General features: G+C 43.2%; 8 protein-coding genes across 8 annotated transcripts; 5 read left to right on the plus strand and 3 right to left on the minus strand.

Annotated features, from left to right (window-relative positions):
- Nucleotides 1–48: 48 nt before the first annotated feature.
- Nucleotides 49–1,727, minus strand: GGI43DRAFT_403943 (uncharacterized protein). Its single transcript, XM_083205858.1, has 5 exons — nucleotides 1,475–1,727; nucleotides 1,381–1,417; nucleotides 860–1,322; nucleotides 668–798; nucleotides 49–613 (listed from the first exon to the last, which is right to left on the minus strand). The coding sequence occupies exons 1-5, from the start codon at nucleotides 1,616–1,618 to the stop codon at nucleotides 306–308; spliced, it is 1,083 nt and encodes a 360-aa protein (XP_083060743.1). The 5' UTR covers nucleotides 1,619–1,727; the 3' UTR covers nucleotides 49–305.
- Nucleotides 1,728–2,468: 741 nt separating this feature from the next.
- On the plus strand, nucleotides 2,469–4,563 carry GGI43DRAFT_367749 (HET domain-containing protein). The gene is made up of 2 exons (XM_083202487.1): nucleotides 2,469–2,479; nucleotides 2,549–4,563. The coding sequence occupies exon 2, from the start codon at nucleotides 2,807–2,809 to the stop codon at nucleotides 4,472–4,474; it is 1,668 nt and encodes a 555-aa protein (XP_083060744.1). The 5' UTR covers nucleotides 2,469–2,479; nucleotides 2,549–2,806; the 3' UTR covers nucleotides 4,475–4,563.
- Nucleotides 4,542–5,764, plus strand: GGI43DRAFT_403946 (uncharacterized protein). Its single transcript, XM_083205859.1, has one exon. The coding sequence runs from the start codon at nucleotides 5,083–5,085 to the stop codon at nucleotides 5,554–5,556; it is 474 nt and encodes a 157-aa protein (XP_083060745.1). The 5' UTR covers nucleotides 4,542–5,082; the 3' UTR covers nucleotides 5,557–5,764.
- A 1,205-nt stretch (nucleotides 5,765–6,969) lies between these two features.
- GGI43DRAFT_403948 (glycoside hydrolase superfamily) lies at nucleotides 6,970–9,846 on the plus strand. Its single transcript, XM_083205860.1, has 6 exons — nucleotides 6,970–7,215; nucleotides 7,291–7,485; nucleotides 7,537–8,301; nucleotides 8,359–8,490; nucleotides 8,543–8,666; nucleotides 8,720–9,846. The coding sequence occupies exons 2-6, from the start codon at nucleotides 7,357–7,359 to the stop codon at nucleotides 9,499–9,501; spliced, it is 1,932 nt and encodes a 643-aa protein (XP_083060746.1). The 5' UTR covers nucleotides 6,970–7,215; nucleotides 7,291–7,356; the 3' UTR covers nucleotides 9,502–9,846.
- Nucleotides 9,847–10,140: 294 nt separating this feature from the next.
- GGI43DRAFT_367757 (alpha/beta fold hydrolase) lies at nucleotides 10,141–11,514 on the plus strand. Its single transcript, XM_083202488.1, has one exon. It carries the CDS (start codon nucleotides 10,425–10,427, stop codon nucleotides 11,247–11,249), a length of 825 nt encoding a protein of 274 aa, XP_083060747.1. The 5' UTR covers nucleotides 10,141–10,424; the 3' UTR covers nucleotides 11,250–11,514.
- Nucleotides 11,515–11,794: 280 nt separating this feature from the next.
- On the minus strand, nucleotides 11,795–12,676 carry GGI43DRAFT_383405 (Alpha/Beta hydrolase protein; the record flags this gene model as incomplete). The annotated part of the gene is made up of 4 exons (XM_083203383.1): nucleotides 11,795–11,883; nucleotides 11,945–12,205; nucleotides 12,254–12,329; nucleotides 12,386–12,676. The coding sequence occupies 4 exons, from the start codon at nucleotides 12,674–12,676 to the stop codon at nucleotides 11,795–11,797; spliced, it is 717 nt and encodes a 238-aa protein (XP_083060748.1).
- A 1,817-nt stretch (nucleotides 12,677–14,493) lies between these two features.
- GGI43DRAFT_403952 (glutathione S-transferase family protein) lies at nucleotides 14,494–15,794 on the minus strand. Its single transcript, XM_083205861.1, has 4 exons — nucleotides 15,425–15,794; nucleotides 15,211–15,364; nucleotides 15,025–15,139; nucleotides 14,494–14,955 (listed from the first exon to the last, which is right to left on the minus strand). Exons 1-4 carry the CDS (start codon nucleotides 15,475–15,477, stop codon nucleotides 14,603–14,605), a joined length of 675 nt encoding a protein of 224 aa, XP_083060749.1. The 5' UTR covers nucleotides 15,478–15,794; the 3' UTR covers nucleotides 14,494–14,602.
- A 312-nt stretch (nucleotides 15,795–16,106) lies between these two features.
- On the plus strand, nucleotides 16,107–17,799 carry GGI43DRAFT_422594 (Zn(II)2Cys6 transcription factor domain-containing protein; the record flags this gene model as incomplete). The annotated part of the gene is made up of 4 exons (XM_083208131.1): nucleotides 16,107–16,697; nucleotides 16,752–17,202; nucleotides 17,260–17,636; nucleotides 17,701–17,799. The coding sequence occupies 4 exons, from the start codon at nucleotides 16,107–16,109 to the stop codon at nucleotides 17,797–17,799; spliced, it is 1,518 nt and encodes a 505-aa protein (XP_083060750.1).
- Nucleotides 17,800–18,146: the final 347 nt, after the last annotated feature.

Raw genomic sequence — 18,146 nt, forward strand, 5'->3', positions numbered from 1 at the left:
GAAGCTTAAGTTCAGCAAATATATCTAATAAATATTATTTAAAGGCCAACCGAAGCGTAAAAGATGCAAACAATAAATTTAAATCTTACTAGGACGACAAGAGAAGTGATATGTATAGATAGCTCGTTCGCACCACACAGCATAATTCACATTCGACACCCTGAGGGTTAACTTCTATGAAAAGAGCAGATTGCTATGCCGACTTTAATAGCCGATCTTATTCTGCACCTATAATGGCGTTGATATCATTGGCGTTAGAGGTTGTGCACTGAGGTTATAATCTTTTAGTTAAAATTTAAGCATCACTAATGGACACCCCTTAAATCATTGTATTGTAATCCTTGCAAACTCTGACCCTCTTGACAACTACTAATGCTCTTTGTCGAGGGTAAATGGTCTTCTTTCGGTGTTGGTAAGATGTCTATGTCGTCATCCTGAGGATATAACCTATTAATCAAATCGGAAGTCTGTGTTCTTCTCGGATTGTCAAGGCTTCTCATATTCACTTCTTGATGCATGGTTGTACCAGAATGTCCTGGGGAACTCGTGACATTACGGCTTCCAAGGCAAAGGTTGAACTTGCGAAATATTGGTCGTAATAGAGCAAGGGAGCCTTAAAAATGGTAAGCAGATGATGAAAACCGTTTTACGAAGAGGGATTCATTACCCACGAAAACAGCCAGATGAAGCTCAACATTTCCCCAGCTCATCCCCAGAGCTAGCTCATATGGTATCTCCTGAGAGGCAGGTTTGTAACGTCTGCTATAAACTATTTGGAAAATTGAGGCAATCCCGACACTGTAATAATACATCATAAGCGAGATGGGAGAGAAAGCGTAGCTGCTCTTGAAAGACGTACATAAATCCAGTAGCGAAGAGGCCAACAACAGCAATCTTTGGACCAAACGGGAGATTCAATCTGGCAACCTCATAGATTGGGAGACCCATAATGATAAAGTCCATTGCGCAATGTGTAACATCTGTCCCCAGAAAAAATGCCGTGACGTTGAGGAAGCATTTGGCGTGCTCTATAGATCGATCCCAGTAAGCCCGGACGGGGATGCACTGGAATATAGTGAAGAAGGTACGTATAATGACCCAAATGCCACACGCGATTATGAGAATGGTAACATAAACGTGGATAGAAGAGTACCTGAAGATTCGGCGGTAAAAGTATAGAACCGCTATCTTCGCGAAGAAGATTGACCAAGCATATAACAATTCACTTATCCAAAGGACCAAATACGATTTTTCCAGATAGTAATCGATCATTTGCTGGTTGTATGATCCAATTTGCTGACCGAGCTTGAAACATGATACCCCTGCCGGTATTAATACAACGGCGTAGGCACAGGATGGAACTGAGGGTTAGTTACTTACATACAATAACGTCAATCGTATATCCCACGGCAAGGATCTATAACAAAGATATGAGTACAAAGTAGTCTCGGAAAATGCCCTAGTGTTATCTTACCCAAGCGGCTATGGCAAGAACATCTTCATGCCCTATGCCTATTGTCGTCATCCGTTTTGCCTTGAGCCTTAGGGCGAGGGCCAAAGCGGCTAGAGGCACTGGGATAATAGTTGCAGCATAAATATTTGCAACCAGGCTTGTCATAATTGGATTCGCCCAGCGCAAGAGAGAATAGAGGCGCCGAGTGAGGCTTCGCCTGGCATATTATCTATCTGAGAGAAACATGTAGTTCAAATTCATGAGGAAGTTTGCGTGGCGACTTCCAAGCGCTATCATGAGAATATGGCGGGGGATATGCTACTAGTTGGCACTTGCAAGACGCCGCGTAGGAGCCATTATGTAATACGATCCGTGGGAAATAAGCATCTCTTGTATTATTAACTATATTTTGCGCTACAGAGAAAAAGAAGAAGTAAATCATTCAAAAGGCCTTCCATGCATATGACAGTCAGCAATGTCTCAGTCGGTAATGATTCAGTCAGCGAGCGATGTATCCAGTATGCCTGACCTCAGATATAACTGTAGCCGGATCTAATCTGTTGCCCAATAGTATAATAATATTATTGCTTTCTCTAATGCAAAATATAGTTCGTCTATCGCTTTCAGAGGCCTGTTTCGTATTTTTCTGTTATCGAAGTTCGCAAGAGTCCAGCCGTAGAAATTGGGTAGGTTGCAAAACTAAACCCCAGCCACTACCAGGTGCTGAAATTGTAGAAAGCTGCTAAGTGTTTAGGGTCACATGATACCCCAGGAACCCAAACTCTATTCCGTAGGCCTACTCGTCCTACATCCCCACCTCAGATAGCAGTATTAAAGCCTCTATACATCCTCCATGTGATCTTCTTGTTCTAATACGAGGAGCTTGCATAGAGGATGTCGGCATGATCCCACAACGCTCATTCTAATAAGGTACTAAGCACCATTTACAGCAAGGCGTAAAATCATGTCCTTGGTTCCCTGAGATTGGCCAAACCAGCCCCTCCTATTATTAGCTAGCGGCCCAGGGTACGTAGTAGCAAGACAGGTTGGTCACCGTCGCAGATAGGCCGTCGCTGATAGTGTCGTCCCTGATAGTGTCCAGTCATTAGTAGGATTAAATGCGCTGATGAAGCTATTATAAACTACTGCTAGCAGTTATGCAGCGTATATATTACCTTTTTCTTCACTCTCTTATAAATATCTTACACCTTTACTAAGCTATTGCCCAACCAAGGTAAACTATTAAGAAGATTTTTTTCTACCGAAAATTAGCCTGCAGCTTTCAGATTTATAGCTGCAGCTATGCAATCTGCGTAGTTTATTCCAGAGCATCCTCGTCTCGTTAAAGAAGCAATGATTTCACAAGCCTTCTCCTATGCCCCACTTCCAACCAATGGCCATCACATTAGGCTTGTCAAGATCAAGAACGTAGAAGATAATGGTGCTGGTGAACTCAAGTTGGACCAGACCGTTCACCTATTAACAGATAATCTTGAATACAGTGCAGTGTCATATGAGTGGGGTAATGCTGAGGCAGCAGCTCAGATACAAATTAACGACCAAAGCGTTTCAATTCGTCAAAATCTCCATGACTTCCTCAAAATCTTATCTCAATCTTCCTATAAGGATGAGTGGCTGTTTGTAGATGCTATATGCATCGATCAAGGCAATATCCTCGAACGAAATGCTCAGGTTCAATGTATGGGGGGTATCTACCGAAAAGCCCGGGCAGTCCTCGTCTGGCTGGGGCCGGCCACGCCGGAGAGCGATCTCATCTTTGGTATCTGTAAAACACAAGTTGTGTCTGCCGATGATGATGCGTTAACATCCATCAGCTGGGAAGAGGAGCGCGGCGACGCTCTAGAGACAATATATCAACGAAGCTACTGGACCCGACTTTGGATCATTCAAGAGCTCTTACTCGCGAGGTCAATAATCTTCTTCTGTGGTTCAAAGTATTCTAGTTGGTCGATATTTAAGCGCCTTCCAAGATCGGTAAAGGGTACATTCTACGAAGGGGGGTTCGCCGGTATGGATATCAAACTTGGAAGCACACCTCGAGGGCGTCACGCCCGGTCTTTACTGAGCGCATTAGAAGAGCGGAGTTCCAACGAAAATCGGAAAGAGCAACAACTTCATAAGCTGGTTGTTAACTTTGGAAAGGCAAAGTGTTTTGACAACCGAGATCGTGTGTTTGGTCTGCTAGGTCTCGCAGATCAGAAATCCACTGAGAGACAATCACTTGATGTGTTTGCCGACTATTCGGCTGAGCCTTCTGAGCTCTTTGTGCGCCTGCTCAGCAATATGCCTCGAGAGCTCGACATCTATGCCGCTCGAGATATTTTTGACATTTTGCAGCTCCATACAGATGTATCCATCTGGACTGAAGATTGTCAAACTTTTCGTATTATCCCACCAGCAATGTCAAATTTAGACTTCGAAGTCGACTTTATCCATCTCGGGCATCTTAAACATGTCTCGGCCTCGACATGCGAGTGGTGTGAGATGTGGAAAGGGCACAAAGACGGAAGAGAGAAAGATTCCAGAATTGCTCTACTTCAGGGCTGCACGCTTTACGAGATTCAAGCCGGCAGGTCTCAGACTGCAATGGCAGCTCATAACGTTGGTCCTCTGGATGCGGTGTGGCCCAAGGACTGCTGTGTCGTAAGCCAAGGCACCACCGTTGGTGAAGGTGATGATGTATTTGTGCTCATGGGTACAAATCTTGTTATAATTCGGCATATCGAGAGCAAGGACGATCTGTCGGATACAGTGGATGTCAGATTCGAGTTGGGATACATGGCGTATACCTATGATATGGATAGCGTAACTGCAGCTTCACAGAGCCTCGCAAAATGTTTGTCAAGGATGCCGAGGAGGGTTGTAGACCTGGGTTGGTTAACTAACAGCTCGGGCGCGAAGCTGGAAAAAAAGATAACACAGCAGTACACATTGAGAGATGTCGTGTCAATTGTCGCGCATGCAGCTAATCACAGCAATTACTGGAGCCAAGTCCTTTAAGATTCCGGCTTGTCTCGTATTACAAAGCAAATGTCAATAGGAATAAATAAATCCCCCCAAAAAGAATATATCGTTTGCCTAAATTTGATATTGTTTAGCTAGTGACAGCCCAGCCTAGGTGGTACCTATATGTCATTTCGCATCCATTTGATATAGGCCTATAAGGTTAGGCTACCTACATACATGTACCTTGGTGAGAAGTGGCTAAGCTCCCCATGCATGAGCGCCGAGGATTTTCGCACGCGCTTATCAGTATCGTGCAAATGACGTAGAGTCCGCTCAATATCATGCTGAGAATTCAGACAATGGATCAAACGGAACATGTTTAAATGTGTGTGTGTGCTGCTGATATGCCTTGGAAAAATAATGCCGAGGTAGCGTGACGTCAATGCCGCTTACTATGGTTCGACGTCTACCGAGCGCCGACCTCCCGACCTTCCGAATACTCGGTGCACTCTATTTGCGGGCGCAATAGTCCAATTATCCAATCTATCAAGCAGTTGATTTCGATTATATATATCTTTTGTTGCCGTCGCATGTCTTGATTTTCGCATATGTTGCTACACAATTCTATTATATAACTATACATATAAATTAATCGTTTGAAAATGCCATACTACGAGGTCTATCACTCTTACCCGCTCACCAACGAGCAGCAGCAGGAGATAGCTTCAGCTATCACCAAGCTACATGCCACTACCTTTACCACCCCATCCTTATTTGTTCATGTCCAGTTCAACAAATCAGATGAAAGTGGCAACACCGTTTCTTTTATGGCCGGAACTCGTCGCTCCGCGCAGACAAATCGCATTGTCGGCACCGTGCGCACCTCTGAAAAGCGAACAAAAGCAGACTTTGACCGACTCGCGCAGCGTATTGAAAACGCATGGTACTCCGCCCTTGGCGTGAGTCTCGACGAATCTACTCATCAGCTTCCGCCCAGTGAGGAAGGAAAGAAGCTTGCCTTAGTAGCATTCACTCCATTACTTCATGCCCGTGAGTGGGGCTTGGGGGCCCCCGAGCCTGGAAAAGAGGGCGAGTGGGTAAAGGAGCTGCTTCCGTATATGCAAAAGATTGCCTAAGGAGGAGATAAGGATGTTGCCAATATGTTGAAAGAGTTTGAGGAGAGAGAGGACTTGAAGAAGCTGCTCGGATAATGGGGCTGTAGAGACATGTTTAGTGTATACCATAGGAAAAACAATTTGCCAGGTAAAGATTGCCTAATATCATGTAATACACCTATTAGGAAATAATCAGAGATCCAAATACTATAGAAAGTTTCAATCTGTGCTTAGACTTTATTCCATTCCGTGGCATATCTTGAACGAAGCAACAAGATCAGCATGCCAAGGTACTATTCGAGCTGTCTCTCTCAGCACAAAAATATCTTTGTCCACTCACAGGTTTGTAGCTCTTTTGGCTTCTATTTAAACAAGTGGATGGTATAATACCATATACCATATAATGCAAATATTGATAAACCATGTCCTACTATATCTATAGCTGAACGAATTGTGGCACTCGCGCTGCGTGTTACTATACAAGAGATCATAGGATTCGAATCAGACGACCGTCTTTTGAAATAGGGTATCATGAATAGCCTCTAAGAAAATCATATCATTATGATGCGCCATGATAAGGCGAAGCTGCTTAAAACACCACGAAGAACATAGCCTTGATGGGAGGGCATTGAACAAAATATCGAGCAGAAGATAGCCACCAACATTTGAGCGGTGGTGTTTATGGTGACATTATACCTGCTAGAATCGCTACTGGTAATCTACCACTAGAGCAGTATACAAATAACTAGGCTAGCAAAGGCTATTGGAGAATTCTTGGTTCACAGCTTTCATGGATAGCAAAGCAGGCTACATGGCCGTATCACCAAAATTTTGGGAGTTCGTCGTCATGCTAACGCCCATTATCGGTGCAACGCTAGTATTAGTCATCGCATTCTAGAGCACATGGACTCAAGTTAGGCATGTGGGGAGATTTAATGAAAAGGAAAGAAGCGGGGGTTCCTGCAGGAGCGCAGGGACGATGGATTGGCGGTAGAGGATCGATATGCCAATGTTCAAAGGATACATAATTTTTGCTGCCTGAGCCTCTTTAAAAATTAATAGATCTATTATGTCTCCTGTTATACCCATCTATACCTAGGTACTAATGGGAAACAAAATTTCAGCCTGCCAGATAAAATCCTGAAGTTTTGTAATAGTCTAAGCATAGAAAATGTCTCCAAGATGCTGCACTATTGACTGCCCCCTACGCTATACGCTTCTTCTCACTACGCTTTGAATGGATATTTATCACATACAGCACGAACCCGTTGGGCCCTGTATACATCCTCATGGAATCCTGTGGTAGTTGCTGCCTAATACTACATAATACCAGGATCATGCGAAACGCCACCTTTTTTAGCATGTCTTTAGGTCGAAATCTAGTTGAAGAGAAAGCTCATCCCAAGCAATTGTGCTATGTAAATTATAAATGCCGAATCGGCAGATCCGGCCCTGGGACCTGAAGCCCACCGAAGCTAGCATATGACACGCCCCACTAAGTCTAGGGCGACGTCAAAAAGCTATGCACTCGGCTGGAGCTGCACCGAGAGTGGAGGCCAGCTCTATCCCATGTTGAGCAGCGCGGAGTTGTTCAACCCCCGAGAAGCATTGAGTCGCAAACATTCAATTTCCAACAAGCGGCCAAATTGGGCGAAGGAATTTGAGTGCATCCCGCTAAGCGTATGTTCAACTGCATCTTGTCGGTCCGACTTCCTTGTAGCAGTGGTGCTGATTGTTTACCTTTGTATTCCGTAGTATGTCGAACTATATATAACACCATCGCGACGTGAGGTTTAGCATTATTTAACAACGACAATCATCATGCTTTACAAAGTTTCTAGGCTATCGGCTTTGCTAGGAATTGCATCCACGGCTCACGCTGTGACCCTTACCGTATCCACTGCGCAAGGCAATGCAACTAGTCCTATCTTGTACGGCCTTCTCTATGAGGTTTGTGATGGAAAATGGCCAACTAGAAGGCATCCAACTAATTGCTTTTAGGATGTCTACCACTCTGGTGATGGGGGGCTGTACTCAGAACTGATCCAAAATCGCGCCTTTCAAGGCACTTCTGTATTCAATAACCAGGGCCCGTATCAGACTCTTCAGTATTGGCACACCAGGGGCTCTGATACTCTGACTCTCGACAATGAGGCACCATTGTTAACCAGCGCGCTCCCTTGGCAGATGAGAGTGGATGTCACCAACGGGGCAACTGGCGCAACTGGCTTTTGGAACGAAGGATATGCAGGCATGAATATAACAACCGCCACACGCTATGCAGCCAACTTCTACCTCCGTGGCAACTACAAGGGAGAAATCTTGGCCGCTTTTTGGAGCAATACAACTAACTCTATGCTTGGGAGCACCACCTTTCAAGTTGACCAAACAGAGGCCAATGGCTGGGTCCCTTATGCACAAACCTTCACCACTCAATTTTCTGCTCCAGATGAGAAAAATACCTTCCACCTTACCTTTGATGGTGCGAGTACTGCGGGTCAAAGCCTTCGTTTCCAGATGATTAGTGTATTTCAGCAGACGTTCAAAAATTCAAACAATGGACTTCGGATGGACCTTGCCGAGGCTCTCGTTGAATTGGGTGGCAAGTTCCTCCGCCTACCAGGAGGCAATAACCTTGAAGGAATTGCTTCTCCATATAGGTGGAAATGGAATGAAACCATTGGCCCAATCATTAACCGCCCTGGACGTCCAGGAACTTGGGGCTATGTCAACACTGATGGCCTCGGACTTTTGGAAATGATGCAGGTTAGTTTTACTTACTATTCCAAAGGTAGTCATCCACCGCTGACAAAAGAAAAATAGTGGTGCATTGACATGAATCTCGAACCAATACTGGCTGTTTGGGGCGGGCTATATCTGGATGGCGAAATTATCTCTGAAGCAAACATAGGAGCATATGTTGACGATGTTATGAACGAGCTAGAGTTCCTCCTGGTAAATTTTATCGTCCATAAATCTCTTAAAGTTTATTTCTAATATGTGTTAGGGCCCATCAACGTCACCCTGGGGCAGTGTTAGAGCTTCGTTGGGTTATCCAAATCCTTTTACAATCAACTACATCGAAATTAGCAACGAAGATTTCCTCAACGGTGGTATTCCTAGCTATGTCGGTAAGTTTGTCTATCTGTACAATTGTATAGACGGTGTGAGTAACCATGTTTAGGTTATCGCTTCAATGCGTTCCACGATGCTATTAAAAATGTATACCCGAATATTAAGATCATTTCGTCCATCTGGTCTGGATATTTTACCAACCCCTCAATGCCTGCTGGCGTCATTCAAGATCTCCATGACTACCTCTCCGTGGATGATATGGTTGGCAAATTTAATGGCTACGACCATGCCCCTCGCAACCAGCCTGTCCTTGTTGGTGAATACGCTGCTATCTATGATGCCGAGCACGTAAATCCAAACCAGCTGGACAACCCAACATTACAATCGGCAACATCAGAGGCCATTTATTTCCTAGGCTTGGAAAGAAATTCGGATGTCATTGTTGGAATATGCCATGGCGCATTGATTAAGAGTCTACATGACGAACCCGATAACGTCGCCATGATTAAGCACTCTCCTAATGCTCTAGTCCGATCCATGAGTTACTACGTATCTAAACTCTTCTTCACCAACGTTGGCACGGAGACGGCCGCAGTCTCTGGGAATGTGGGGTATGGGCCATTGTACTGGTCTGCTACGAAGAATGATGCGGGAACGTACTTTGTTAAGATTGTCAACTATGATGGTGCAGCTTCGACTCCAATTACAGTAGTAATTCCAGGGAAGACAGGCGTCGCAACTTTGAAGACTGTGACTGCTCCAGACAAATACAGTACCAATTCGCTTGGAAACACGCAGAGCATCTGGACCGAGACGCAGGTAACAGGGTCTGGAGGACAGTATTCGTTTACCTTGACAGGTAACTACATCAACGCTGTCCTAGTGGTATGAGTCTTGGTTGGTTTATTGTTGGATGGGGATTTATTGGAGCTTTTGGATATACTGCTATAAGAGGGTATAGAAGCTGGGGAACTGTAATATGGAAAGTTCTACAACAGAACCTCTTATAGATAATAGTATTCCCTACAATGGTTAGCCAGACTCAATATTTACCAATGGCGATAGCAGTATATGGCACAATAACAGGTAAAATACCTATGTTGTGTTTGGCACCTAGATTCAGCTGCTATAATATGCATTCTGTTTTTGATACCCGTTGGCTCGAAGTGGAGCCAAAGGGTAGTGATGCACGGGCATTAAAAAAGGGAAATAAAAAACACAAGATAAAGCTCTACTTACCCTAAAATATCACTATTCTAAGACGCTTTCTTATACTTTTTGAGAGTCGGGCCGAAAAAAGCGTGGGGAGCTTGGGTATCATTAGTGTATTACTTATTCTAAGAGGTACAATTCACCTAACAAAATCTCACCAAAACTAGGGCCATCATATAGGCTATCCGAAGTATCGGGTATTACAATGCTGATAAAATGCCCGCTTTAAGTCTACTAAAGCGATACGAAGCGCTCTGTAAAAATGCTTATATACACAAGTTCTTATTCAGGAAGTATTACTTATGGGAATGCCAAGGTGGGAAAATCATGCAAGTACGAAAAATCGCATAGGCTAGTTTGACTAGAATATCGCCATATTTTCCAGTTCGACTGCCGATCAAGAACATGTTGTCTTGTCATCTTAAAGGTTTAAAGCCCACAATATGTTCTTGTTAAACAAGGGAAACGCTAGTCCGCCCAGTTTATGTGGATCACATAATCTTGAATATATAAAGGGCTCTGTCGCTGACTTCTCTAGATAATCAAGACTTTTGATTGATACTTTTGCTCGTTTTCTCATCTTAACAATTCTGCTCTACAAAATGTTACCCAAAACACCAGATCTACCAGATGCAGTCTTCTCTGGAATTGTTCGAATCAATGATATCAATCTTTGGTATGCTTTATTTGGGCCTCCATTGGACTGCGGCCGAGTCCCGGTAGTCTTCCTGCACGGGGGCAAGATCAATTCCAATTGGTGGGGTCTCCAGATCAAGCATGTTGTTGATAAAAGATATCCCGTAATTGCAATTGATACGCGAGCTCATGGTCGCTCCAGTGACGATGATCCATTATCGCTCTCATACGATTTATTTGCAGATGATGCAGCAGCTTTGCTGGCGTATCTCAAGGTACCAAGGGCGTCCTTTGTTGGCTGGTCCGACGGTGCCAACACCGCTCTTTCTTTGGCGATGCGCTATGGGGATAAAGTGGATCGCGCATTTATATTTGGTGCAAATTATCAACCCGACCAATTCGATATTGATGGCCTACTTGGAATACCTTTCCTGGGCGACGTAAAAAACAGGATGAAATTGGAATATGAGGCTCTGTCTCCGAACCCAAATAAATTTGAGGCATTTATGGAGAAGATGACCTCAATGCAAGGTTCACTTCCAAACTGGAATGGCGAATCTTTCGCACAAATCAAGTCTCGACTTGAAGATCCTGTTCATGCGCCTATCATGTGGATTGGAGATGGCGATTCAGAAGAAATTATCCCCCGGAGGGTTGCCAGTGAAATAAGAGATATGATCCAGGGCTCTACTCTTGTTGTGATACCCGACTTTGGGCATTTCGGCCCACTTCAACACCCAGATACTTTCAATGCTTTCCTTGACCGGTGGCTAGAAGATACTCGACAATAGTTCTTCCGTGATATAGTAAACCTATTTCTGTTACTTATGGAGCTTACATCAAGATAAATAGCACGCTATAGAGAGAAAACTCGATATTTCATGGCAAGAGCGCATTGCACGCATGGCAGAAATACCTGTTGATCCTACGTTTGTATTTAATGCAGCGTTTATATTTGTCTTTCCTCCAAAAGATGTCGCTTGAATATCATTATCCTTTTTTTTATTGTATCAGTTATTTTTTAAGCAGCCCACTTGGCAGAATATTTAGATTGGATGAGCCTTGTAGTTTGATGCAGACTGCAACTTGGACATGTAAAAATAACTGCAAATACAATTTGATATCAATGGCATACATAAGACTTTAACTACTAGAATAATAACCATGCTGTTACGACCTGGTTCCCCGTAACAGATAGATCCCTTATAAGCAGCTGGTTCCGTTACAGTAATTGCTACAATAGCGATTATTGGCCTAATCTTTTGCCCTGTTTGGCTCAACGGTATAACGGATCGTTACACATGCCCTATAATCAGCTAGAACATAAAGAAAGATCCTATTTGTAATATTTTCCAATTTGTCTGACATCTTCTGCCAGAGCAGCTACATTATCCAATCCTGGGAAATGACCGCCAAAATCAACAGCTATTTAAAGATTAGCACTCTTAATGTGTAATTTGTACAAATACGTGTGTAATGTACTTACAATTGTAATACACCAAATTACCAACAGATGCCACAACTTGTTTAGGCCAATACTGTATGTTGTATGCAAAGTCTGTAAAGAGCAGTGGGCTGCTGGTTTTTGCTTTTCGGTATGGATACGCGCTTGAAAGGACAGTGGGGTTTTGTTCATATATATAGGATGCTGTAATAAATGTCTTTGATAGATAGTATAATGAAACTTGTTTTAAAATCTCATTGTTTGTCAGTGTTGAAGGGCCAGTCCCTCGCCTAGGATCAGACCCTAAAAAGATCATTAGCCTATGCAAACTTAAGTGGGAAAGTTACGTACAAAGAATGAACTTTTCAGCCAGCCAAGATAGCTGTCCGATAGGATTATCGTATGATGCAAGACCGAGGGTATTTGGCTACACCAATATTAGTTTCAACGTTCTCTGACTGATATTTGGAGTGTAGATCATACTCGTGTCGCCATCTCAGCAAAATAAACAGCACCCTTGGCTTGAAATTCCATTGCCCTTTCCTCTTGAGCTACTGCACTCGAGGGAAGAACAATGCCTTCTGCTGCGAGCTGTGCTGGTGTTGGGGTTAAGAATGGTAGGAAGCACAAGTGTGCAGCTTTGACGGTTGTATTAAATGAATCGTACATGTCAAACGAGACACCACTACCCCAATCGGTTCCATGTAATGCATATGTCTTATAACCGAGTACCTGAGTCATCAAAGTATTAAAGAGCGTAGAGATATCGGCCATTGTCCAATCTTTAGGAGCAGGAGATGAGAATCTAAAACCTGGCAGTGAAGGTAAGACAACGTGGAAAGATTGGCTAGAGTTACTGAGCATAAGCTGATCAAGTAATGGAGTCAGCTCTAAGAAGGAGCCCGGCCATCCATGCAAAAGAATTATGGGAATTGCATTAGGATCCGAAGATTTTTGATGTATGAAGTGCACAGTTTGTGTCCCTATTTGAGAAAGGAAGTGATCATACTTGCTTTAAGTTAGTTTAAAAGTTTCAAGCTCATTGTGAGATTCGTATACGTATTCATGGCGTCTTCTTCCGCCGTCCAATTGAACCCATTTAACCATTCACTTTGAAGGCCAGCCAATGTACTCAACGGCAACCCCGTTGTTTCAGTTAAATTATAGCTATTGACAGCAGCTGGGTACTCTACCGCTGGAAGAGTGGTTTTTTGTATGAGATCAAGCATATGAGGTACCCCCGAAGAGATGTCGACTTTGAAAGGCGTGGGAGCTGACGAGGAGACTGCGGCAGCATCCGATAGTGCTGCAAGGTATAGATTGAGAAGTAATAGTGAACGCATATTGGAGAACCTTTCAAGATATCCAGACAATATAGAATACTGTACGGTTACAAGAAAGAATAATCGTCGAACATACTGAAAATTAAGAGGGATAGACATTCATTAGCGCCGAATTTATATATTTAAAATTTTGGCCCCCATACTACGCATGCATTCACTATATTCGGAAATTTAATCCCTATATGATACACTCGTAAAAACTATTGCAATTCAGCCAATTTGATTGTGCCTTTGATTCAAATTATAACCCACAGTAAGCTGTGAACGATGTCTTACCCTAATGCTGGGTATTATTCACGGCTTGATAATGAACTACTCCCTTGCCTTTTTTTGGACTGGATATTATATTGTCACCGGCAATAGAACATACCCCTACATTACGACATCTCCCTTTCTATCATCAGGAAAAAATTATGCCAATATTTTACCTAATATGATTACCAACAGCTGATCATAATTATCCGCTACATGATAGGACTATCAGCCATAAATGAGGGTATTACAAAGGTCACGTTCCAGATCAGAATATTAGCTAAGAATACTACCTTGAATATTGCAGCTAGGCTAGAGGAAACCAGTAGATTTTGATTAAAAAGGGAATGTGTAAGCGCATATCCGTATTCAGAATTCCTTTTTTTCCTCTCGTTTGCTTACGACTTCTCTAAGGAGCTCACTACCATGAAATTTGCGATGCCGCAGCACCAGATATGTGGAAGAGCGTTAATTGAGAGGACGGCTAGTGGCGCGATGAGCATTCATAAATGCGAGCATGGCCTATTGCTGCGAGAAATATTTGTACAAAGTTTAGATGCATAAAGCTTTGCTACACAAAGGAACAATGTATCCACGCCTTGAAACCGGGAGCATTTGAGCTAACGAGGGAGCTATATTACTGCAAATGTGAGGCATCAAACCGAACGGACTCTCGCCCCTAAATAGGCACGAAAATAGAAGCAGAAAATCCAGCTACACCTAAACAATGTTATACTTATGCAACTAAAGGACACCAGTAGCCATTTGGCGTTTGGCGTTAAGTTATAGTTTAGTTTGGTAATCCTATTGCTTGGGCAATTGCTTGGTGATCGGCAGCTAAAAGGCGGTAGGGATTGGCGGTTTTCTCCTATCATCTCACGCTTCTTAAATGAATTAGCGGCATGTCTCTTGGCAATAATGCCATCAATTAATAAGCTGTCTAGGTACTGTAACGCGTTCCGTTCCCTGCGAAATGGTCTGAATTTACAATTGCCGAGATGGTCGGAGCTTCTTTCGGCTTCTGTATTTAAATTATAGCCTAGTACCTGGAAATATGAAAAGGTACGGGCTATCTGTGGCTTTCTACATACGCTCTCCTTGTCATTTATAATCCATTGGCAGCTCTGCCTTTGGCCATACAGCCCTGGATCTTTTTAACCGAATCTCTCTTTTCCATCGCTTTAATCCAAGCCGCGTATTTCGGATACTTCTCTAATTCCGAATCTCTGCTGAGTTCTTTGAGCAGTCCCTTGCCTACCGAAGCCCACGTTACAAATGAAAGATCGGCATACGTAAGAATGTTCCCGACAAGCCATCCAGTACCATTTCTCTCCAGGGCACGGTTCAAGACCCCTATAACCCGAAGTATCTCATTAACGTAGCGATCGATAGCCGATTGAAGTTTCTCAGCGTGGAAACGAGCGAACCAAGTGGCTTGGCCAAAATAGGGACCTTGCCCTTTGAGTGCATTAAATAGGAATCCATTAGTGTGTAACATAGGTGATTCGACATATTCAGCCAACATACCAGATATTTGAAATGCCAACCATTGCTGTGTTAAATGCTTTTCACGTGCGCTTTTGAACGAGATTTTACTATCATTGTCATACTGTTCTACCAGATACAAGATAATAGCACCTGACTTTCCGCGGTTGTTAGTCCAATAGCAGCTAAACAAAGCCTCAAAATAAATAAAGATGGATTTAGACTCACTTCCCATAGAGTAATGTCAGTATTTGGATCCTTGATTGTAGGCAAACGTCCATTGGGGTTCAGTTTAACATAATCCTCTTCTTTTACTTGGGAAAATTCCAGTGGGTGGATTATATACGGCAGGCTAAGCTCTTCAAGAATTATACAGACTTTCCTATTGAATATCATAAGCTCTCTATTTAAAAAAAAAATCTCCTTGTTCATTAGCACGTACCATGGATTCGGTGCACCCCAATGCCCCCAAACTTCGATGGGTTGGAGAACCATGATGAGTCTGATACACAAATTGCCAAATTAAACCAAGGGGAGAGAAGAGTTAAGAATGAATGGTGTGTTGATAGATTGAGAAAGAATGAAGCAATTGTAAAGTTGGGCCATAGCTGTCCTTTTATGGTTGTCCAGCTCGAGTATTGCCGCTGCAAACTCCTAACGCCGTAAACGATCAAGGGTGAGTCATAGGTTGTGCCTGTGGTGGGCCATAATCTGATGGTATTCTGAAAATGAGAAAAATAGACTTCATAGTTAGAATATCTCGCCAAAGTGGCTTGCGAGAATTCTAGCGCTGCATCTCAAGAGTGTCGGCGATAGATGGCTAATTGTCATAGACACTTAAGCTAGCCTGCCCAGTTATAGCTTTGCGAAAGCACTAGCGCGAATTCCCCACCTATAGCTGTGTCCACAATCATGCCGTTAACTGGGTATCCATAGATGCATTAATCTCCGTTCACTCTCTGATCTTCTGCTTTCTTCATACATCCCTTAACAAATACCGTGAGCAAAACTAGAGCTAGCTGGAGTTTTGATCACGTTCAATTAGGCTACAGCTTATGATCTTTTTCTTTTCCTTTTCCGAAGTTACTCTTGTAGAATTATTTACGCACACGTTTCCTGTCCCTATGGTCAATCCGGGTCACGCCAGTAAAGGGTGCGCCACGTGCAAAATGAGGCGGATTCGATGCGATTATGGTCGTCCGTTTTGCTTGCGTTGCACCAAGTCTAAAAGGATTTGTTTGGGCTATAGCGTCCGTAACCAACAGGCAAAGCTGTCTCACGAAAAGACTGATTATGATGATGTCGCTCTGATGGTGTGCCCTTCAGTCGCTACATGCCTGTTGACTGGATCATGTCTTCTATCAAGCACCAGCCATTTCATGGCAGGCTACAGCTCAACCAAATCATATATTGACTACTCTTTTTGTAGCATAGGCTCTAATTATGCTGGGAATGGCGTTCCTCGACTCGTCTGGGATAACTTTGGTAATGTACCAGAAGCTGGCGGAGAGCATCTTGTTATGGTGGTGTGGTCTATGCTAGAAACATTAAATGAAGGCTTCTATTCACTTCGGCAATCTACACAGACAATAGAGGCGCGAAAGGACCTACTTCAAAAATACGGCTCCGCTACACGGCAGCTCAGAGAGGCTCTTGCTGTCTGGCCATCCTCGTCGGTCTTATTGATTCCAGTTTTCCATTTCTCCCTGTATGAGGTATGCAATATTTATTGGTGCCCTATGCGATATTATTCTTACTATGGAGAATAGATGATCGTCAACCTAAATCCGGCAGACAGAACATGGCAGACCCATCTTAGTGGCCTGCTAATTATACTTCAGCGAATACCGGATAACACTGCGGGATACACCTTGGCTAAAGCAATAAAGATTTCAGGTTTAGTAACTAATGTTCACGAAGCCCTGGAATCATTGGCTGCAGATGATTCGGAGAGGGCGTGCTTGCTGCTGGATATCGTCAAGCTTCAGCTTCGTAAGCTGGTGGCTGAGATGGATGCTATTGCGAGTAATTCACCGCCGTCTCTGCGGAAACTGGACATGCTGAAACTGCAAGTATCAATTAAGAGTATTCGCAAGCATTTAGATTTATTTCCTATCGTGGTTCGCGATAGGATCCGTTCTACAATGGTTCCCATTGGCCTGGATAGCCCCCACTCGGTCAATCAGACGAATACAGGGGCCAAAAATAATTTTATAGACGGTAGGCTAAAAAGCTTTGATATTCTCATTCAGTCTATTGGGCCTGACTATTTGATAGACCTATTAATAATGCAATGGATCGAGTTTTATACTCTACAGGTCATGACATCTGGGGTGCTTCTCAAGATTGGTGGTTTCCTCTATCAAGATGCGACTTATCACTGCAAAAGAGAATTCGCAGTGCTAAATCGTATTATACAAGAAGCAGTTGAGGGGATATGCTCTATTACTACTTCTTATATTGGATTACGCTCTCAGACGGCGCTAAGTTGCCTTGAAATGTCACATATTAAAAAATCACAAGCTCTAATGTTGATATGGCCTCTGTTCTGTGTCTCTATAGCTACCGGTCTGGTAGAGCGGCAAAAAGGCTGGGCTAGAGAACTACTCTGGGTTATTGGAAAACGATACTCAATCCCGAAAGCATTGTCATTAGTAAGCTGGTCTTTAATTGTGCCTACCTCTACTCTTCGAAGGGAATCTGATTTTAGCTATTTAGGCATGCCCAAGCGGAGAAACCAGTACACAATCCGATATCTTAGCAGGTATACTCCTTGTTGGCCTTTCATCCATCTTACCAAATCCCATGTTAATATAGATATAAGGACGCACCGCAGCTGAATTCCTATTCTTATTAGAAATGCTGCTTACCGCATTGATGAAAATGAATACAGTTCTCTTTTTCAAATATACAACTAAAGATCCACAGTGAAATTTGATCAACCAATCTATCCGTTGAAAATTGAGATCCTGGGTTCGACGATGTCGCTCTATAAAGAAAATGTGATGAGACCTAGTGTTGGATTACTAGCTACGTGTACAGAAAGTATGTGTTCGTGAAAGAGAAAGTTTTGTTTTCAAGCAAAACTCAATGTTATTTTAACCAATCTGTTCTAGTGTCTCTGAAAATCTTCATTTCCGTGTATATGCCTCTCAGCTCTATCT

This window comes from Trichoderma evansii (genome assembly GCF_050947405.1).
Source record: "Trichoderma evansii strain SZMC 28006 chromosome Unknown GGI43scaffold_9, whole genome shotgun sequence".
NCBI classification, from domain to species: Eukaryota; Fungi; Ascomycota; class Sordariomycetes; order Hypocreales; family Hypocreaceae; genus Trichoderma; species Trichoderma evansii.